At 33.2% G+C, this 23,785-nt stretch overlaps 3 protein-coding genes across 3 annotated transcripts in view; all 3 read right to left on the reverse strand.

The window, feature by feature from the left end:
* LOC147074236 (uncharacterized) overlaps nucleotides 1–23,785 on the reverse strand; it is a 626,724-nt gene that overhangs the window by 485,496 nt on the left and 117,443 nt on the right. The gene's annotated exons all lie outside the window — the stretch shown is intronic.
* On the reverse strand, nucleotides 511–7,833 carry Cda9 (Chitin deacetylase-like 9). The gene is made up of 6 exons (XM_085943446.1): nucleotides 7,624–7,833; nucleotides 5,070–5,382; nucleotides 3,390–3,657; nucleotides 2,242–2,422; nucleotides 1,338–1,481; nucleotides 511–765 (listed from the first exon to the last, which is right to left on the reverse strand). The coding sequence occupies exons 1-6, from the start codon at nucleotides 7,804–7,806 to the stop codon at nucleotides 685–687; spliced, it is 1,170 nt and encodes a 389-aa protein (XP_085799572.1). The 5' UTR covers nucleotides 7,807–7,833; the 3' UTR covers nucleotides 511–684.
* The window catches only part of LOC147074250 (glutathione S-transferase 1-like), a 30,838-nt gene continuing 18,033 nt past the window's right edge, over nucleotides 10,981–23,785 (reverse strand). Inside the window, exons 3-6 of the mRNA XM_085944087.1 lie at nucleotides 20,987–21,137; nucleotides 16,349–16,549; nucleotides 14,397–14,516; nucleotides 10,981–11,502 (exon numbers count right to left, since the gene is read on the reverse strand). Of these exons, the coding sequence (XP_085800213.1) occupies nucleotides 11,314–11,502; nucleotides 14,397–14,516; nucleotides 16,349–16,549; nucleotides 20,987–21,137 (661 nt within the window). The 3' untranslated portion in view covers nucleotides 10,981–11,313. The remainder of the gene's footprint in view (nucleotides 11,503–14,396; nucleotides 14,517–16,348; nucleotides 16,550–20,986; nucleotides 21,138–23,785) is intronic.

Here is a 23,785-nt window from a genome sequence, read left to right on the forward strand (position 1 = left end):
TATATAAATACTTAGCCAAGTTTTTTTATTCTGCCCCTGATGGAAAAGTGTGAAAATACACCGACAAACAATTTAGCGTGGCAATTTTGCGGGGTTGTTTTTATTGTTTATTATTTATGCGATATAATATGGACCATCCGAACAAAATTTTATTGATGCCATGTTCGCAGTTGTGGACATTCTTTCAGTCCAAACAATGTTTTGTACTTTCATATTATGTGTAACATCGAAAATTTACAAATAATTATTGTAGGTATACTTTATCATAATGTGTTCTTCATCCTTCTTTCCTTGACGTTTCGGGCTCGTTGCAGAAGTCATTCTGAGAGATGATTGATGAGAGCATTCTCTTGAGAATAGCCTCTGCATCTGTATAATTTATTTTCGGACAGATGTACCTATATTGGTCTGGACTAGGCCAAAGATTTTAGAGACAATACAACGGGCATACTTACGCATTCCTCTAATTAATATTTTTATAGTGCGCTATGAAACGTACCTAATAGTTTTAAAATCACTGTTTTAATTAATAATAACTTTAGTAGGTGTTAAATACAGTTGCAATATGTTTTTTTATTTTGTATTAGTCTGGTACAAAATGGATTAAGTATAAAATGTGTAAAACAATGATATTAATAAAAATTATTAATACTGTAGTATTTTCATCTTCTGATATGTTGATATTCAGTCGTCTCCGAGAGGATTACCTAACCACGGGTATGATTTGGGGCAAATGGACACGCAGGATGTCATGAAACGTTCAACCTGAAATAACCAATGAATGCAAAATCAGTCAATTGTATTGGTAATATATATTAACTTATGTAAGTAGGTTTATAGATATGATAGCCTATGTCAGTAATAAAAACCAGTAGAAACTCTTGATTTGGTTCGCTGATCTGTATTGAGCTCTTTATGGTCCAAAACGATTTTTTTCCAGGTTGTCATCCTCTATGCAGGCTATAGGTATAACTAAAAGATTGGAGAGTCGTGTGCAGGAAGTTTTAACGAGCCATATGGATCAAACACGCATTGGAAAAAAACGACACGTAGATACCAATAATAAAGGGTTTAATACCCGCAACCAACAGATTTGGAGGTGGACACTACTTCACTGTAGATACAAGTGCTGAAGGATGTGTCATGTAATGTATTCTGCTGGAAATATGTGTCATGTAATGTATTCTGCTGGAAATATGCGTGATGAAGTATTTTCTTGGCAAGACTTTCTTCGTAGGTACTCAATCGATTGTCATGGCCAGAAATCGAAGCACCATGATTATCGACTGTTAAATTTAACATAAAAAATGTATGTAAGAGAATAAAATTATTATTACATTTCCTGGGTTCTTAATCAACTTGCAGGCCTTGGGTGTGCATGCTGGTTTGTAGATTTCCTGGCAGACCATGCTGCCTGGCTCCTTCATCTGTTCAATGGTCTTGGGACTCTTCACCCAGTCGATGACTTGGGATGCAGATGCCTAGAAAAGAATTAATACTGATTAATAAACGGTTTATATATTATTTTCTAATAGCGTCGGCCGTTCGGGGTGATTAAACAACTAGCAGTAATTTATGTCTGGGGATATTAAAAATAACATTGGTGGAAAGACGATAGTTAGAGCTGAATTTATTATTAGTCTGAATAGGATGGAACCTAGGGTCTACGCTCGACTAAGGGGCCTATATACACAATAATAATAATAATAAACAAAATCAATTAATTTCCAAATCGAATGCTTATTTTTAATAATTAAAAATTATTCACACACAAATCATAACAAGACTTAACTTACTTAAGACTTAACTAACTTACAAAGGATGCGAATGCATTAGCGTTGGTATATGCATACCGGGAGCGATTCAAATAACCCCGAGGTGAATAAAAAGCCCGCTTTATGTCGTTGTTCAAAACCGAGTCTATAATAATAATTATTATTAATTAAGTTGATATTTTTAAGCACACTTTTTAGATGTGATTTAGTAACGACCTAGATAATCATATTATTTATTCTAAAAAAATACTCATTTCCCATAAATAAAATCATATTATTATAAGTAGCTTGGTACATAATGTATAGGTAATATGAGAAAGTAGGTAGGTATGTATGTATATTTAATAATTAATGGCTAAGCCCCACCACCTAGAAAGTCGTCGAGCCGCCACTGCTTTTAAAATATATTTGGTCCAATAAGCAGTACAATATAATATAATGTTATTAGGATTGTATGTTATCTTACCATGTACACATCGGGCAAGGTCTGCAAGTAGTCGAGGAACTTGAGGTAGGCTTCGAAATGATTGAGGTTGGCGGTGAACCAAGCGGAGTGGACGTAGAAGCCGAAGGGAGCACGGTTTCCTTTGTATTCCTTGTTGAACTGGATTTTCATCCATTCTACTATCTTGTCGACGTCTTCGGGGCTAAAGATGAAAAAAAAACAATAATTGTGATAGGAACTAATAAACCACCCTCTTGGCTACGGATGGATAGGGGAGGGGTAGAACCGTGGGAGCACTGGATGTGACTACTTCAGGATGAGCACTGATTACTTATAACTGATTTATTGATATAGTAGAAGTTACAAAGATGGTATGCAATATTGTGTTTGCACAATACGTGTACGGAGAGAAGTATTAAATGAAGCACGCATCTTGTACATAAATATAGGTAATATTTTTAATTAACAATTTTTTTATTCAATGAATAATTCACAAGATTTAAGAATGTAACATTCAAATTATTGAACATACATAATTTAAATTACGTATGTTCAGTAATTAAATTTAAAATTAAAAAGGAGTTGATTAAAAATTATTAGCAAGTTCAAGTAAGTTACAACAAAAAATCTTGGAGTGATCCGTGACTTCGGTTAGTAATTTAAGCAATACTTACTTTCATTTAAAATACAAAAGCCGATCGCCAATGTAGCTCAATTTAGAAAGCGCTTCAGTGAGTATTAAAATCCATAAGTTAAAAATTGTCGTAAATAAGTATCACACCTTTAGCATTGTGGTCAATGTGCGTGGGCGCGATACCCGGGAGATGCAGGTTCGATCCTGCGGGGTGTCTTACTTTTTTCAAAAAGATTTTTTCTATTTGTTATAATAATATATTTTCTCAGAAGTGTTCTCAAAATTATGTATTTTATATAATATTTTGTTTGCACAACGCGTGTAGTTTTTATTTATTATTTAATCGAAAATAATGACGTGACAAATCAAGATAAACTCCTATTTATTATTATAAATATTAGATCGACTTAATTAAAAAAAATATATTTAACCTTTTCTGTGATCATCGTCACACATTATAATCAGCAATTTCATTTATTATAAAGTATATGATTATTTAGTTTAGTATGTTGTATCTATTAAGAAAAATACTTACATGCTGACGCAGGCGTCAACCATGGAGCAAACGCGGCCCTCTTCATCTTCCCAGTTGATCATAGGGATGACCCAGACACCGGGGTAGGAGTTATCAGGGCACGGTCCAATGAGGCAGTCTTGCTTGCTTCTGTACTCGGTGGTGTAAGGCCACATGCCGGGGTTCACGTAGTTCTGGGTCGTCCATGACAGATCGTAGAGGAACTTGTTGTCCTTCAGCATGGAGAATTGATTGTTGCCAGCCATCTGGAGGAAAGGCATGCGGATTCCTGAAATGTAAATTGAATAATAAATTGTCGAGGTATCTATATTATTTCAAACTATTTAATTTCCTTCCATTTTGAGTAATTCTACAGTGGTTTGATAAAAATTGTTAATTAGTCGCTTTCATGGCGTCGCTCTAGCTCAGGGGGGGGGGGGAAACTGCGGCCCGCCATCATTAATTGTACTTCTGATTACGAATAACTTTTTTATATATATATTTTTTTTTAAATATTGACAATAGCTTAAAGTTTGTTTAGCAATAGTACGCGACCCATGTTCAATAGATATTGATAGTGTACCGACAGAGCTACAACCTGACATTATTGATCTGCAGTGTGACACTGATTTAAAAGAATTGCATCGTCGTGAAGAAATCTCAAATTTTTTTTTTTCGACCATGTCCGATCCCTAGTAGGATCATATGGACCTCCACAGAGTAGAGGTTTGTATTAACAGTTTTTTTTTTTTTACGAGAAATGGATGTCAGCCACTTGCTCAACCTATTAGGTCCATACCCTGACTCACACACAAATTGAAAAACAATATGTGTACTTGCCAGACCCAGGATTCGAACCTGAGACCCACGGCGTGATAGTCCAACGCTTAAGCCGCGCGGCCACCGTGGGTGTCAAATTTTACAATGCCCTTAATTCAGACTAAAGATTATGCAAGAAAAATGTTCGTTATTTTTGGATCAACCTATATAATATGGTAACAAACATTTTCGATCATGAACTTCAATAAAAAGCAAATATCTCGATGCCCATTTACAAACAGTTTTGAGAATATCAACTACAAAACTAACACCTGAATTAAAAAAAATGTTAAAAAATGTTTAACTGTTTCATTCTTCTCATTATTTTTTTTGTAATGTTTATTTTTTGTGATAATAAATAGTGTATATCTAAAAATGGTATTTTGCTTGCGGCCCGCCGCTCATTTTGAATTCTTGAATTTGGCCCTCCATCCAAAAAGTTTGCCTCCCTGCTCTAGCTAGACGATGCATGCTTTTTCATTATTGTATATTTTGTACTTTTGTAACTTTGAAAAAGAAAATACGTAATGTTTCTTAGATATACATACCTACTGTCATAAAATGGAAATCGACTTAGGTAAATGCTAGTTCAATTATTTTTTTCCCCGACCATGTCCGATTCTAAGATCATATTATGGGCCTCCACAGAGTGGGGGTTTGTTTTTACGACATTTCGTTTTTACGAGAAATGGATGTCAGCCACTTGTTCAACCTATCAGGTCCATGTTCTGACTCATACACAAATTGAAAAACAATATGTGTACTTGCCAACCCCAGGATTCGAAACTGGGACCCACTACGCAATAGCCCGACGCTTATCCCATCGTGGGACTGAAATGAGAGACGTGGGAAAAATTAGCAGGATATTGTTATTTTTTTTACCTTTAATATCTTCAACGGGAATCTTGGCGAACTTCTCAAAGATAAGACGCTCTCCTGCGAACTCCTTGGTGAGGGTCTCAACGGAGGCGTTCATCCAGTAAGTGGTGAGGGCTTCGTGCGAGATAGAGTGAACGGAGATCTCGTGGCCGTTGGCGTGGAGCTCGTGGAGTAGCGTGTAGTCGGTGTACTCGTGGGAGACGAAGTAGGTGGCAGCAACTGGGCACTGGTTGTGGTTCATGCGGCCGTACAGCGCCTTCCTGTAGAACTCGATGTTGGTTACTGTCACGGCATCATCGAAGGTCAGGATGACAAACTAGAAAGAAATTACGAATACAAAATCAGTCTCCCACATAGTCTACGTAATTATTATACAGTAACTATCTATTTTTTATTTATTTAACGGAACTATTTTTTATTCAATTAACAATACGTAAGATTTATTTGCATAAGATTTTGATTAGTAGCATTATTTATTAATAGGTGCGCACACAAGGGGGGGTTGGATCAGAACCCCCCTTATAGGGGAAAAATAGAAATTATTTAGGTAAATAGAAAATTAGTTTTTAATTAACTTTTTTTTTATTCAACGAATAATTCCTTCTTCTTAATTCTTAAATAAGATTTAAGAATGTAACATTCTAATTATCGAACATACATAATTTTGAAAACACTTCTGAAAAAATATATTAAAACCAAAAGAAAAATCTTTTTGAAAAAAGTACGACACCCCCGCAGGAATCGAACCTGCATCTTTCCGGTATCGCGCCCACGCACATTGACCACAATGACCAAACCACGATTTAAAACACAAAAGCCGATCGCCACTGTAGCTCAATTTAGAAAGCGCTTCAGTGAGTATTAAAAAGGCCATTAGTTAAAATTTGTCATAATTCAGTATGACTCCATTTAGCATTGTGGCCAATGTGTGTGGGCGCGATACCGGAGAAATGCAGGTTCGATTTTAAAAAAAAAGATATTTTCTATTGGTTTTAATATATTTTCTCAGAAGTGTTTTCAAAATTATGTAGGATATTAGTTCTTTTTCGTCAAGACCGCATGCTGTCGAACAGTCTTCTCAACGGACTGGCCTTTCCTCTTGGTATTCTACGATGTATGTATTTAATATTCCGATGCAACATGTCTTAAAGACAATACAGCGAGAATGACACACACGGACACTAATGCTCCTAATAATTATGACCTTTAAGTCACGCACATTTGATAACTGCTTGTGGATGCAATAGCTTGCAATAACTAGTAGGTGAACACCCTTAGTTATACTTGCAGGTCGGATGTTCACCGCTAGACTCACAGAGCGGAGTGTCTGGGTATGAGGAATTTACCTGCAAATGGCATTTTGTTTAAATATTTAAAAAAGAAATCCTGAGATATAGCGATTTACGTATTAATTGTACTAAATCATGTTAGAAACAGTTATCTAATATTTTTTTCTGTCAGGCAGGCGTTAAAGACTTTTCTTTTGAACTACTTATTAATAATTTGTAGTAGCTATCCAGGTAAAAGAAGATAATACATATTATAATAATATACACATAAATACACATACTTAAATAGATTTGTAGATAATTGCTTGATGCATTAAATTGATAAAGTCAAATCTAAGATATACCTAAGACACATACTTCAATTTAATTAAGATTATTCTTGAAATTAATTTTCTACTATAATAAATAACTATTAAAGCATTATATTATCACTGATAGGAATCGATTGTTTTGTTGATCATTAATTAAAAAATATTAAAAAACCAGGTAGATAATATCCATATCATCTAATTTATCTACTATTTGATTAAATTATATCTACGTACATTTATTTAAGTTTTTGTTGATTGAGATACCTAATATAAGTATCTATATCTAAATTGATGAAATATTACGTAAATTAAAGATTGATTTGAAACTTACGTAATATTGTTATCTTTGGTATTAATAAATAATATGTAGAGACAAAAAAACTGTCATTTTGTTTTGTGAAACTTTGTGAAGATATTTCCACATCCCTATAAGGTTAAACCGTAGAGAAAATAGCAAAAATTAATATCTCTCTAGTTTTATGCCAATATATTATAATATTATATCAAAATGTGGATATCATTTATTTTTTATTATAACTTTATTCAATTGCTCGCGAAGCTGTGTTTTAAATTCCAAACTTCATGCCAGACACCTAATATGTATATTAATTTTAAGTCATTTAGGACATTGGAAAAATAAACGGATAAAAATGTCATTTTAGCTCCATTCGATGTAAATACGTTACATAATAATATGCTTTTACGGGTAGATTTATTGATAATAATGTATTTTAAAAAAAATATACTAATTTAAATGCAGTATGCAGTCACCTAATATGATTAACACACAACACATTGTACATGCTAGTATAGTGCATTTGGAGATTAATTTGTAAGACTAAAAGGCAATTTGGTTGAAGACACTGATTAAATTGTAAACGTAGTGCACAGTAATGTTGATTCTTGTTTGGTCTTGTTAGTGTTAGAGAAAATGGTTCTGAGTGTGATGGAAAGTACCTGTGGTGTTTCTTCTGGCTTCAGGTTCCCGGGGATGTCAGTTCCTGAGCACCTGCAGTCGGGGGCTTCGCACACCGCGGGGGCGTTGCAATAGTCGGCCGAGGCAACCTCAGGCTTCTGGCCACTTGGCAGAGCCATGGCTCCGAAGACAGCCACCGCAAGGAATGTGAGCAAGAACCTCATGATGATTGATCGCGGTTGCAACACAACTGATCCCATCACTTCCGCAGTGTTCGCTTATATACCCTTATCTTAGCTCAGATATTTATTTCTGTATCTGATGTATTATTGTGATTAAATCGAAATCTGATTAACTGAATTAATTTATTATTTTTCAAAGAATACAACGAAAATCGATTAGGAATGATATTATATTAATTATTCATAAAAAAATGTTAGTATAATGAAAACTGGAATCCTTCATCATCCAAAGCAATAAATTTCTTGGTGTAGGATAGACTGGCCATGTCTAACGAATGTTGTTAGATCGAATAGCTAGGAAAGATTTTGATGCGAAGCCGTCTATGTCAGAGGAAAGAAGAATGTTTAAGTCTACTTTCTGAAAATTGTATCTGACAAATGGCGGTGAATTTATTTTAATATGCCTAGATTTGAATTTTTCATAAAAAAAACACTATCGTTAATGATTGTTTTACTAATTTTACGTTAATTTTAAGAATTTCATAAATTCAAATAAAAAACTGCAAAATCTTCCATTTTCTAATATATAAAGTAACAAGTTAACTAATTAAAAAAAGGAAGGCCGGTAAATACTATCTATAGAGTGTATATGGTGGGACCTACGGGATGCTGGTATGACGCAAAAAGACTGGCGAGCGACAGAGATTATTGGAGGCGCCGTGTGGTGTCCATATGCTTCAGCTACGGGGTGGACATCCTTGAAGAAGACTATAGTTAGCACATAAATATGGCATCACAGGTTCGTTTAAAAATAGATATTATTCGATATAAAGCTAATTTATTGTCAATAAAATGTTATCTGTTTTAATAAAAAATAACTGATCATAGATTAAACCACAAACCTATATTGCGATTCGATAATTTCAGAGTTGGTAGGTTGGTAACTATAAAATTATGCAATCTTATATGCAATTATTATGAAAAATTAATATCTTGATAACTTATTTTTAAATAATATATATGTACATACAAAAATATCTGCCTATTTTATTGGCAGGATGAAAAATTATGATTGTAAAGGTGGTTTTCAAAAGTCAACGAAGCAGATTATGCGATCGCTTCGCCATAAAATTCCAAAATCATATAAAAATGCATATTTTTATGATCTGATGCATATTCGATATGTTATAAAGCCCATTAAAATGTGTGTCGGTATTGAATTATAGCGGATGTATAATATTAGCACAGGGGGATCCATACCAGGCAGCACCTCACACAAAAAAATTGAACCTTTTTTCCAATTTATCTCGTTAAATTAGTAAGTACCTATACACCTTGAATATATAGGTACTAATAACACGAATTATTAAATTTTAACGATAGCTGTGATAAAATCAATTTTTTAAGAGTGTACATTATAATATATTTGATGTTATCTAATCGTAATATATTTAAATAGTAGCATTAAAACATTTATAATTTGTCGCTATCTTATATGTCTAACCACAATAAAGTTATCGGGTGGACAGCACAAATTGTAAATATCTGCATATAGATATAGTAATAAATAATCAATTGTGATTTTAATCAGTCGTATTACCTTATAATACTATTTTAAATAGTTACAGCCGAGCTTCAAATCAAAGGTTTACACCAGAGAAATAATGCCGCCTTCGGAAGACTGCGTTTTTATATTATAATTCTCTCACTGCAATTATATATTTCAGTTTTTTTGGTTATTTTACAAGACGTGTTCGCTAGACGTGTTGTTATTCATAGTGGTAATATTATTTAGGATGTGAACGCCATCGTCCATACATTTAAAATAATGTTTGTAAAATTCCAGATTACATTGGAATTAGATAGATGTCACTATTTAAATTTACTGACAAACAAATATTGATTTGCATTTTTTCCAACACTGGACGTTTGACGGAAACCTGTTTAAAGTCTTCTCTTAAAACTGTTTCAACACCCAAAGATACTTCAAGTCCGTAGGATAATAATAATAACAATAATAAATAATAGTAAATGAACTACGCCTTTGTTTTGTGAATGAAATAAGATTTAACACAATACACTCTCTTTCTATTATGACGTGAAGTTGCAAACTTTCAGTTATACTTTTTGGGAATTAGTTATATTTTGAAGCTAAGTTTGCCCAAAACAGCTATCAATATAAATAATTTAAATATTGTAGAATCAACCAAAAACTTTATTTATTAAACAATTAAACGTTAATTATTAAATAATCGTTTACTACCAAGTCGTCGCCATTGATGTTTTAAATATAAATACTAAATAACTGCTTAAAGTGAGTAAGGATATTATAATGAAGGATGTCATACAACACATAACGATGTGTCGTCAATGGTTCGTAGAGGCTGTAGACATACTACACCTCGTAGGTGTCGTAGACTTGCTACGCCGCATAGGGGTCGTAGATATGCTACGCCTCGTAGGGGTCGTAGATATGCTACGCCTCGTAGGGGTCATAGACATGCTACGCAACGTAAGGGTTGTAGACATATTACGCTTCGTATAGGTTGTAGACATGCTACGCTTTGTAGGAGTTGTAGACATTCTACGCCTCGTAGGGGTCGTAGACATGCTACGCCTCGTAGGGGTTGTAGATATGCTACGCCTCGTAGGGGTCGTAGACATGCTACGCCTCGTATGGGTCGTAGACATGCTACGTCACATAGGAGTCGTAGAGTATTATGACGGTACTGCTCGACAGTATAGTCTTAGGGCTTAGAGAATAAAATTGTATCGAATACTGTATACGTGCTGTTACTGTCTAATATTAATCTGGCCAAGTTTATAGCATCCACAGGGTGTACTTATACGCATGCATCTGTGTAGCTGCTAGAAGATTGGTGTGTGTCAGGGATTTTCGTCGGCGCCGCATGGTGTTTATATAGTATATACTAAATATCAGTGGCGAAGACTCCATACTAGGCGATTATTTAAAGACCACCTTCTTAAGAAAAATATTTTAAATTGCAATAGTGTGAACCGTTTCATTAGTAGTAATATTGTATCATCTTCTTATTTCTTGTATACCATGTATACCAAGTATACCTGACAAGTGTGCTTTTTTTCTCAGATTTTCACAGCCTACCTCTTTCCAAAAGTCACCATTCACCACTGCTATAATTATAGTCCAGCTAACGTGCTGATATACACTAGGAAGAATAAATAAAACTTTACAATACGCACATACGATAATGTATTTTATTTTTGTACATTAGTAAAAGCCACATTGACTTACATTATTTAGTGTCACATAAGCGAACGATTTATTTTTGTATGTTGAATAATCAGTTCAGAATAATGAGTAAGAGCGTAATGCAGAACCAAAAAATAGACGCCTAATTTACGATGACGAAATCGGCGTCCAAGTTTGGATGAGGAAAATATTATTTATTCCGCCTCGGTGGAAGTGAAAGAAAAAATCTCATTAGTTTTTCTACTTATGCATCTAAATATGATTATGCATTGCGCTATTAAGTATTTTATTGTAAAAAACTATTGAACTCTTTTTTTTTATGAATTCCAAATCTGCAAATACGCTTTAAGCTTTTCTACTCCAGGCTGATTCTCCATTTTGAAAATTGGTTCTTCTTTGCATTTAGATAGCCACTCTGCAGCAGCAGGATACAATTCCTCGTTTAACGGAACCAAAAGCGTCGCTGAAGACATGGTAGCCCCACAGCACAAATCAGCAAGAGTCATCTAAAAATAAAATACAAAAATATATCTTTATAAATTCTTTAGAATAATACAATGGTCAGGTCATTTGACCCCACAATTATAATTAAAATATATTTAATATATATTTTTAACAGTGTTTTGTAATAATTATTGGTAATTAATGATTCTCATAAAACCTATGATTAATAATAACTATATAATATGTATACGATTCTAAAAGAATTTTCATGTTATTAAAATTATAAAAGCAATTGACTTATAAAACATAGAAGGTAGTATATAAATGTTGCCAGTGACGTCCCGTGGGGGTAGGCAGATTGAGCGTTACTTGGGGGCGGCAGTTACCCAAAGGATGGTAAATTGAGGAGAATCATTAGGTATATATAGAAATAGCTACATAAACTTAGTAATAACGGAAATATTTTTCCATTAAAAAAATCAGCTCTCTGGTTGGAAAGAAAATGTATTGATTAGTTACTATAAAAGTTTTAACATGACTTTATTTTTTTTGCCGGGTTCGCGATGTCTAGTTTACTTTCGTTGTTCTTGGATGTCAGGTTCTTGGCGAACAGCAATGACACGTACATACCTAATTTACAGTCGGAAGCCAACAGCGGTGGAGTGAGGTTGTACAACTTCGCTTGCGTATTCGGGACGCTATTCGCCTGGTTACTCGCGAACGGTTATAAATACGGGATACAACAAAAATAATATTGTTTGTAAATGAATTTGACAATAAACTCAACATGTGTGGTCACATGTGAGTTTGACAATCAGTGCCAGTGCTTGAGAAAAAGTGAAAAATATTTATTGTTGCACGGATAGTGCACTTTGTGCGGGGAGTGCGTCAAACGCTGTGAAGCGAGGGGTTGTCCACACTGTTTTTTGTTCACACTGTTGCGCGAATTCCAAGACCGCGTGAACGGCAAAAGCAATAAAATGGAAAACACCACGATGGAAGTGAATGAAACCAAAAAAACGAAGAAGAAAAGAAACGATGATGAAGAGGAAGTGGTTGGAGAAAAAGAAGAAGAATGGCAGACGGTGACCTCTGGAAAAAACCCAGAAGAGACTCTGGGGTCACTCCAAAGGGAAACCAAAACATCGTCATGATAGCGACGGGAAGTAAAATTCCATTAAAATTGAAAATAGCGCAGATGCTGCATAAGGCAGGAGTAAAAGTACAGAAAATTTACAATAAAAATTTAAAGACGTACATCCAAGTAGAAGACGAAAAAGAAGCAGATAAAGTGAAACAAGCTGGAGAACTCAAAGATCTCGGTTTTGTGACCAAAGAGAATGACTCCTGCTCTTATGGAGTAATAAGAAAAGTCGATATTGATATGGACCTCCAAGAACTGCAAATGGAAATCAAAAGTGATGCAAAAGTAATCAACCTTAAGAGGTTGACAAGAAAAGGTGATACAGGAGAGCTGACAAAGACCTCGTCAGTCAGTATTAAATTTGGGGAGAAAATATTGCCGAGAACAATTTACATATATGGAGTCTCTTTTGCTGTAGAACCGTATGTATTCAGGGTTATGCAATGCTACAAATGCTGGCGATATGGGCATATCGCGAACAATTGCGGACGTACAGTAGAAACGTGCCCTAAGTGTGGTGAAAACCACAAAACCTGCGAAAAAAATGAGGAAATTACGTGCATCAATTGCAAAGGTAACCACGCGGCAAACAGCCAAAAATGCCCAAAGTGGCAAGAGGAAAAGAATTGCAAAGAAGCAATGAAAAAAATGAACATACCTTTCAAGGAAGCAAAAAAAAATATGTTAAATAATAGCTATGCTGACATATTAAAACAAAAAAAATCGTAGGAAGAGATGAAAGCGAAACAATTCAAAAAACTAAGGAAAACAAAAAGAAAGAAGAAGCGGTGGTAGAAGCTTCAGGCTCAACAATAATATAACAACTAATAATTAAAGCAGTGGACTGGGTATGCAAACAATTCAAAGAAGGACACTTAAAGGAAATTCTAGGGGAGGTTCTGGAGCAAAATGGATAGTAAAAAACAAATTAGGATTTTACAATGGAATGCCAGAAGTATGAAGCAAAAAAAGGATGATATAGAACTCTACTTAATAAGACAAAAAAATTTCAATAGCATTAATCTCAGAGACTTGGCTGAGGTCTGAATTAGACTATCTGAAATTCAATGATTACACGATGTATCGAAAATACAGAAGGGATGGATACGGAGGAGAGCGATTCTGGTGCATAAAACACTGGCGTCTAAAGAAGAAAGAAAGAAAGACGGAAGAGCTAGACAAAATAATTATAAAGCCATTTAACAGAATAGGAGTGAGGACCTGATCGAAGGATCCCCTTCTAGAAGAGAAGAGGCGATATGACAGCGAGTCGCAGTCAAAGCCTCGGTAAAATCACAAAAAAAAAAAAAAACCTAATTTAAAAGTTATCTAAATATGTTTGCCAGTCATTCGCGAGCTTTGGAAGTTGTCAGGTTTATTTTTGATTAATGTACCTCTATCTGAAACCGTAGTCTCGCGATATTGTCTATTGAAGTAGAGATGGCATTTAAATTAGATTTAGTGGTATATATCTTGTTAGTAATGCATCCATACAACACATTTCTTAGATATTGGAATCATGAAAAGATGATAAAAAATACTGTATAAAAAAATGTGGCGGCATTTTGGCCCTGCCTAGGGGCGACATTTTATCTAGGGACATCACTGAATGTTACACAAACTGCATATAACTTTCATTATGCAGGGTACTTCTGAGGTATTAAGAAAATGCAGACAACTGACTATTTCGGTGGAAATCCACGACTGACATGAGTGAGAGGATCTGAAGGAGATCTTCTTCCAGCGGTGGATCGACCCCAATGAAGAATTTTAGGTTATCTTTAATATTAATGTTTAAAATTGTATACTAACCTCGTCGCCGGCCAGCCATTTTGATTTTTTGCAAAAGCTATCTAGAAAAGCGAAAGCCTCTTCTACTTGACTTACAAGATGGAGATTTTGATTATGTTGTCCATTTTTAAAGAAGTCAGACTGGAAATATAAATTCAATATCAATGTTGTATTAATATGTAGACCATTCCGATTAATTTAGCTACCGGTTAATTGGAGCAGCCGCTTACTTGGGACAAATCTCAAAGAACAGAAACCAAAACAAGGAACTAACAGTAATAATAAAATATGTCGAGCACTACCACTGCCGTAGCGTAGTCAGAGTATAATATGCTTCATAGCTTTGCACTCCGGCTCTAGGATGAAAATGATGTAATATATTATTCTAAAAATATATTTTTTACATATATTATCTATCTATTTATTTATTACCTACTATATATATTAACCCATAGCTTACGGGCCGCACAAAATTGTGTTTTTGCTAATTACTTTTCAAATGCAAATTAAAACGTTAATTAAAAAAATAATTAAAAGGGCCCGTAAGCATTGTGTTAATACAAGTGAATATCATTTGATTTAATTTTATGCGAGGTAATCAGGCAGAGACGTTTCAGTACAGTAAAGAGTGCAAAAAAATGAAAGGTTATAAAACGTATACTCTACGTAATTGCTACGCCGCTTCGCGATTTTGTGGAATTGCAAACTTACAGACACTTGATGAATTTTTACCACGTTTTTATTAGGTCGTATTCTTGTTTGTCCCGCACAGATTTTTTCTTGTGTGTCTAGTATAAATTTTTTTTGTTTGTCCAAGATTTTTATTGGACGATTGAAGATTTTTAACTAACTTCCCGACTAGCTAGACATTTGAAACTTTTAGAATATATCAGAAGACGATGACAATGCATTCTTTTAGCCATTTTTAAGCAGAATTGAATTCATTTTTAGTTATTTCTGTTTTGTATGGGTAGTTATTATTGTCGGTTGCTAAGGGGGTCATAGCAACTAAATTATTAATATATACGTGCGTTATTATGGAAATCAATATGAAATGTCAAAATGACATTTCTGTATTCTATAATATTTATTCAGTATTTCTATCAAGTACAATAAAAAGTTTTTATTAATACATAGAATTGTCAAGTATATATGATTCAACAGGAAATTTAAAAATGTGGTATATAAATATTTATTTTTATCTTGTAATTATTTCAGAATTAAATTGTATGTTCTTACTTATGATTTATTATTCTCCTGGCTATGGTATAGATATAAAAAATTAAAGAAAACGTCTTCTTCTTTCGACCATGTCCGATCCTAATAATATCATGTGGGCCTCCACAGAGTGGAGGGTGATATTAAGTAACATATTTCGTTTTTTGACGAGAAATGGATGTTAGCCACTTGCTTAACCCATTAGGACCATGTTCTGACTCATACACAAATTGAAAAACAATATGTGTACTTGCCAGACCCAGGATTTGACCCTGGGATCCATGACGTTATAGACCGACGCTTAAGCCGCGCAGCCATCGTGGGTGTATTCATTGTTTAATGTGGAATTCGCCTATTCGGGGTAGCTGCTTAATTTAGCCAAAATAACATAACCTCGGTGTGTCGCAATTAAGCGGAATCGATTGTAATACGTTTATCATAATATTATTCCGTCAACGAGAATATAAATGTAAAATGAAATTATTATTCCTATCGTATTTGGTTACAGATAGTTTAAAATTTTATTTTTTTTATTCAGATACATAAAGAAAATATTACGATTAAAGACAATGAACTGACAATATATTTTTAGTTGAATGATTGTTGAAAAGTAGTAATGGTGTCGACTGGCACACAGTAGACACAAAATGCTTGATAATAGGCTTCTAAAAAATGATAATTCAAATTTACTCTTTAAAAAGAGTAATCTTCACTGTAAGTTTGGGACGTCACCAACATACATAATATTTTCTTACCATAATCGCGCTGTTGCTCGGAAATAGATGGCACATGTCAAAACACAGCATCTGATCGACGAGTGCTCTGGATTTAGGAGACTCAGGATACAGTTTAGAGTCAGGGGAGAATCTGTTGATCAGGTATGTGCAAATCGCGTGACTATCAGTCAGAGTCAGATCTTCGTGGGTAAGTGTTGGTACTTTATGCATGAGGTTAAGCTGTGAACAAGAAAAAGACTACTACACGAATCCATTGTAGTACAAAAAGTAAAAAAAAAGGTTAATTAAGTAACTACAATTTTATTTATCTAAGTATACCTACCTATTACTAAAAAAACTAAAGTGTTAGTCTGTGATTTCAAACATTATGACTATTAATTTCAACGATACCTAAGCACATAATTGAGATTTAAAAAATGTCATTTCCATTCCACAGTACAGATTAATCAGATAGAAATGCGAAAGCCAGTTCCCACACACCAGAAGCTGGATTTGGTTTATGACCTAATGACGATCAGGCCATAAAACGCAAAAAATATGCACGTTTCACTTATGTGACTATTGAAAATAATATATTATTTAACATGTCTTTAAATATATTCCATATTTCTTCACCTTCGAGAATTATTTCATCTTACAGCCTCACCAAAAAGGTAATCCACTGAACTAAAATACTATTAAATCAAAATTAATGAAATTTGCAATACTTATAGATTACATTATTGTAATTTAGTAAAGTTTCATTTTGATATCTAAAAAGATTCCAAAGTTACAAGATAAAGTGGGCAGATTGCTGTGTAGAAGTAGTGAGGTGAGAGTAGAAGGGCACGCCTAGATATCGAGATGAATTTACTACATTGTTACCAATAACGTCGTCTATAAAGTAAGTAAGTTTGATCAATATTCTTTTAGAAGTTTTTGAGTTATAACAGAACAAAATACAAACGAAATTTAAAAATAAAACTTTATTCTGTGTCATGGAAATAATCAAAATGCTGACCAATAAGTAAATATATCGAAATCATAGATATACGTTGGAGTTTTATTATTCGTAGTTTTTATAGATGTTATTAACATTATATTGTATTCAATGATTCATGCATTATCTGAGTTACCGTCTTAATTGATAAAAGATAATATTATCTTTTAATTTCTTGTGATTATTTACATAAATAAATGAGAATACTTTTATCAATATGGGTATAATTAAATTATACAATAGGTAGCTAGGCAATAGGGCAATTGGATTAATCATTTACCGCGTGTTGAAAAAAACCTAATTAGGATTGTGTTTTATCTAATCATAATATAGGCAGCTTTGTAGGTTCTTAAAAAAATATAGATAATGCTTTTCCTTGACTCGTCCGTTTTCTTGGTAAGTAGTATTTTCCAATAATTATAGTCAGTTATGCTGAAAGACGCAGAAGCAGTCAGCTGCACAACGATGACGCACTTCAGGGTTTGGATGGACAGTTGATGATTTGACATACAAGCATCGGAGTTGGCAACTAGACGTGCATGGATTTACTGGTAGCAATAGGTAGTGAGTATTTTAAGCTATCGTGACAATAACTGTTTACATGACGTAAAAGTGCTGACTGTTTCTCCAGGCGCAGGCGCAGATCAAAAAATCCCTAGTTTCGCATGAAAATTATTCAGAAGCTTCCAAACTTTTTGGGTTCATGCATGCAATCTTGCCAACTATAGGATATACATGTTTACCCATATATTTTCTCGTTATGGCTGGTCACAAATGGATTAGTATAAAACTTAAATCTATTAGAATTTAATATATGAACGATTCCTTATTGGGCATAAAAATATAGAGAGATACCTACATAAATTATAATGCGACATTATCTTCTGAAACCGATTATTGTCCTCGTTGAGGCTTATGGTTATATCAGTAAGTCGGTAATAGAAAATTATTAAAATGATATCGATCTTCAATTACGATCGATTTGAGAATATTGTTGAATAGATTATGATTATAGTGATAAGTAGCTATTTTACGATGCATTATTAATCATGATTATTCGCTATAAATACGTATTATTTCATTGATAATATGGTGCATATAAAAAATAATGATTAAATCAAGATGAGATTGATCAGTTCAATAACAAATATTATAATATATTATTATCATATCAGGCTAAATTCAGGTGCAGCTAACACGTCGATTGCGGTGAGTTTTTCAATATTTCATTTGAAGTATTGAGGATTGAACGAATACAATTAGTGTGCCGATGAAGAAATACTTACGCAAATAGATTTAAAAGTTTAATATGCGATTGTTAAGTCTGCGTAATATAACTGTTTTTAATATTCTATAAATCTAATATAGAATATTGAAAACTAAAAGTGCTATGTTTTAACATCCCCTCTCTTGGCTGTGTTAACTTTTAACGCGAGATAGACAGTTTTGATAGTTTACACGGCTAACTTGTGTATAGAATAGACCCATTAATGTATTACAAAATACTATGGGTTATATGTTAGAATCTAACCAGGGGTTCCCGCGATGGAACACTTCGAAAATTCTGAAATTTTAATGGAATACCTACCTTGTTTATTTTGTAGGGTTAGTAAATAATAAACAATCAATAAATTAAAAAAAATATAGAAAAAAACAATAGAACATAATATTTATTTAGTACTTAATTATTTCTAAAACATTCTTTTTTTTTCTTTCGACCATGTCCGATCCTAAAACGATCATATGGGCCTCCACAGAGTGGAGGTTTGTATTAACAGATTTTATTTTTACGAGAAATGGATGTCAGCCACTTTCTCAACCTATTAGGTCCATATTCTGAATCATACACCAATTGAAAAACAATATGTGTACTTGCCAGACCCAGGATTCGAACCTGTCATCCTTGACTCTATAGGCCGGCGTAAGGGGAAGAGGCATGCCGGCAGAGAACCTAGCGGAAAAATACGAAGCTTGCAATTTGAGATTTTTTTTGATAATTTACAATTTCAACTGTATTAATTAATAAATATGTATCTGGAAACAATAAAAAGATTTTTTGTTTTTCTTTTAATTTAAAGATAAACTTACAATTGTAAAAAAAATGTAATAACATGTGAATTCGTTGCAGGGTCACATCTTATTATTACATTATATTTTATGGTCATATTTATTATTAAAATTTAGTTTATTAAGTCAGGAAAAAAATGAAACATTAATTTTTTTGGAATTTATTTAGGTTAGGTTACGTCATTATTTACCTAGTCACCCAATCATTTTGGACATATTATATTGATTAAGATGAGATATCCTAAGCTTGCCGGCGACACCGAGTTAAGTCCTGTTTATTTGAGGCTTTCTAGCTATTAGGAATGCAGAAAGTAGGTATATAATTATTTGATTTATTATGGCGTATTGAAAATCTGTGCTATTAAACATCTATCAACATAATAGAGATAGGAAAATTTCAATATTAAATTTATATTTATCGTTGTTCTGTTTTGTCACTGTTCTGTTTTGTCATGTTCTGTTTTGTCATTTTCTGTTTTATCTTGTTCTTAAATTCTAATGGATTCAAGCTCTGTATTAATATTATCATATTCTGTTTTGTCATGGCACCGTAATAATTATAATACTTATTAAGGCCAGTTTCAATACTAATTTACGCATTACTAAAACACGGAGACATGAAAACTGCTCCAAACTCACTTTAAGTCGTTTAATTTTCCACTAGCTTTTGTGATCCAATGTATCAGATACAGGAGAGATTATCTCGTGAAAAGACGTTAGTTACGTACAACTTAAGATTTGGATATTCAAGTATTCACAAGCATTCAGCATATAAGCTGCCAGGAATAATTTGTATTTTTTAAATATATATATATATATAGAATTCTTGTTCGTCGGAGGCTAGGTATTGTAGATAAAAGACGGAAAAGGCGAGAATTTATTTGCTGTATCAAATAACTCTACAAGGGTACTTTCGATGCAATATAATAAATATAAAGGTAATTTGGTGCGATGTGTTTTTAAAGGAAAGTTGTAATCGAGTGAGATGTCCAATCGATTATGACCCGCTATTTATTGACCGGCGCACTATAAAATAACATGTTGAAATTATTATGAAATAATATTAATTCGCAATGTTATGTAATTGCAGATCCGCTATCTCATAACATTACGAATATTATATTATATAGATACTGACTGATTGTACGTGAAAAATGAATATTTAATAAATAATATTATAATTATTGAGATCTGAGTTACAGGAATCTGATAACAGCCACATATAAAAAGAAGTGTTTCTTATCAGTCTTTGAATTGTGGTGAAAAAAGTGTATATCATTATTTGGTTTTGGGAATTTAAAAATTCTATTCACGATATATTATAGTGAATAAAATAATAAGAGTGAATACCTACATTTAGATTTGTTTTGTAATAATATGTACATAATTTTTGATATTCAAGCTAAACAAAAAATGTATGATATGTTTTAACGTGTACCTATTTAAATATATGTAAGTGTACCATGTAATATATATGTATTTAATAATTTATTTTGCAAATTCTGCGAATTTGGTTGATATTTCGTGACATTTTTTAAAATATATTACATCGATCGCAAAACAAACAACTTGACCACCCCTGATATTCGTAAGTTTTTAGCTATACGCACCTTGATGTAATCTGAAGACTTATTTTCTTCTTTCATGAGGTCTATATTCTTGATTTCAACATCCAGATTTAAGGCTTTGATAGTCATCAAGACGAACCGGCAAGGTGGACTTATGTCCATGGAGTAGAGTACTGGAATATTCGAAGACATTCTAAAACAAATAAGTTAGAATTAAGTTACATAGTTTTAATACTAAATTATTATAAGTACCATATTATTATTATAATATTTTCATTGACTGATTATTAAAATTTATTTATTTGGTACGAATTACTTTTCATAAAGCTGATTTAAAACGCCATATTGTGTTTTGTTCAAATAGTAGATACTCTGCTTTAAAATCTACGTTTGAGAATTGAGTTTATTTTATGTTATTGCTATATAAAAAGTGGGGGTTGAAAAAGAACTAGATGTATAATATGCGAAAGAGAATGCTCGTAAATTAGTTGTAATTTATAATTGAGTAGAGGGGGTAGGGAATGTAAAATGGGAAAATAGTGAGGAATGCATTGTAGAATGCAGAAAGCATTTAGTATTAAGATAAAGTGGCTCAAAAAGATAAGTAGACTGGCTATAGACTATTGGACTTGTCAGTTATTAACATGATGCGGTGGTTCCGTCTCCAAGGTCTGTCAGCTTGGCGTAATAGAGTTTTCGGATTTCGATCATATCTTCTGGGAGTGTCTCCATATGTCGGTTGAAAGAGAAAAACTTCTCAAGTCAATCCTAATCTCAGTTGGACCGATCGGCCATTGCGACTTGGCATCAACGAGGAAGAATTTCTCAGTTTCTCTGAAATATAGCCAATAGAAAAAATCTTTTTCGAGAAAAGTAAGACACCCGGCAAGAACGACCCTGCGTCTCTTGGGGATCGCGCCCTGGGCATTACCACTATACTACGACTGCCATGCTTAATTGCAACAAATTTTAACTATTGGCTTTTTACTAATATCTACCTGCTCATTAGTGCTCTCCAAATCTTACTTTTTTAGAAAAAGATTTTTCTATTGGCTATATTTTCTCATGAGTGTTTTCAGAATTATGTATGTTAATTAGAACGGTACATTCTTAAATCTTGTGAATTATTCGTTGAATAAAAGAAATAGTTAATTAATATGTATTTGTTTTTATTGAACCAAAACTGCAAAATTGATAGATGGTGTTGGTTAGTTTTTAAAAATCAATTAAACCCTGCCTAAACCAAACCATAATAGTTTTGGTACGTTATGGGTGATCCGACAAACTTGTGCACACTTTTCAGTCTTACTTATATGTTTTCGTTGAATTAAGAATACATATTGTAGATGGTGTTGGTTAGTTTTTTAAAATTCTTTCTTTAAGCCTTGCCTATACCAAACCATACTCGATAAAAAATATTCTTCTATCTATAAAATATCTAAAATTATGATATTAAATCATACATGACTATTTTTTGAATAATACCTATTACGGCTTGGTTTTCGCAGGGCTTGGATGGATTTTAAAAACTAAACAACACGATCTGTAAATTGTAGTCTTAATTCAATGAAAACAAATACGTACGACTGACAAAGTTTAGTGTGCGTTATTTTTGTCGAATCTTAACAGCCTACCTTCACCCTTTGCCACTGCTATATAATATGACTTAAAATACATATCGTCGAACCATTCTCATTCTGATTCATGGTTTGGGTTAAAACACCCCTGACTTAATCGACTCGGTATTTCAGTCCAGTGGTATGAATGCAATATTCCATAATAACTAGGTAGTTTTACAATGTCATATTATATCAGGATAAAGGGAGTGAATATGGAATGAACTCAACGAGGACGCATATAATATTAGAGTGCAAAAATAATTGATATGTTTTGTCGGAGAAGCTATTACGTACCCACGCCTACCCGAGTGACAGAAATAGTATTGGCGATGACGTTGTATTTTACCTGTTCGTTTCCAATAAAATATTCATTGGATCAATATTTCTGTCACTTTAGAAAATAGGGCTTAACACGCTCAGCGCATAGCCTTAAAATCTGCGTCAAGAACCAATTTGTATATCACCAAAAAAATATTGGTTTATTTTATCGTTATTTTTTCATGAATGTCTTGTCGTATCGTTATGAAAGGGTAAACGCAAGATAAGATTATTATACCAGTATTTTTTATTATTGACTTATTCTCATACCTCCTTTATGAAAATAAATTAAAATTATCGAATAAGATAGAAGTATTTAAACTTTTTATTAATTTAAATTATTAAAGGTATAAATATGAACAGTGAGTGTAGTACAATAATCCCCACGTCGTCTTATAGTAAAAATGGAGCGACTCCATTGGACAGATCATGTCTCAAATATGAGAGAAACACCACCACCAAAAAGCCTCAACAGGCCAGACGAGTACTGATGGATTGCAGTGGTTTGATAATAATAATATACGATGTATATACATGTGTATTTATATACACGACAAAACTCCATAAGGCATTATGTTCCTAGCTTACGTCATGCAAGTACGGTTTTACAGACAAAAAAATTACCAGCGTACTTACACCATTTTGGCAAGCTTTTTCAATGTTCTGAAAATTGATTCATTTAATTTTTTCCTTCATAATCAGATGCAAGAGTTTTTTTTAAAGCGAATGTATATTACATAATATGTATGTGAATATTATATTATGTAATATAGTAAAGGTAGGCTGGAGTGCTTTTGGCCGCCTGAATAATTTCTTCAAAAGTGACCTTCCACTGTGCCTAAAGCGCAAAGTGTTCAACCAGTGTGTGCTTCCCGTAATCACACGTGCGTGTGATACATAGACC

This window comes from Rhyacophila brunnea, unplaced genomic scaffold (assembly GCF_057557595.1).
Source record: "Rhyacophila brunnea isolate RB1 unplaced genomic scaffold, BYU_Rbru_1.0 scaffold_16, whole genome shotgun sequence".
Taxonomy (NCBI): Eukaryota; Metazoa; Arthropoda; class Insecta; order Trichoptera; family Rhyacophilidae; genus Rhyacophila; species Rhyacophila brunnea.

Bases quoted from the DNA above. Each gene is read 5' to 3' on its own strand.
- Cda9 (XM_085943446.1), bottom strand. From the start codon at position 7,806: ATGAGGTTCTTGCTCACATTCCTTGCGGTGGCTGTCTTCGGAGCCATG. The intron at 3,658-5,069 runs GTAAAAAAAATA...TTTACATTTCAG, and splicing joins TCCCGTTGAAGATATTAAAG to GAATCCGCATGCCTTTCCTC. The intron at 1,482-2,241 runs GTAAGATAACAT...ATTCTTTTCTAG, and splicing joins CCTTGCCCGATGTGTACATG to GCATCTGCATCCCAAGTCAT.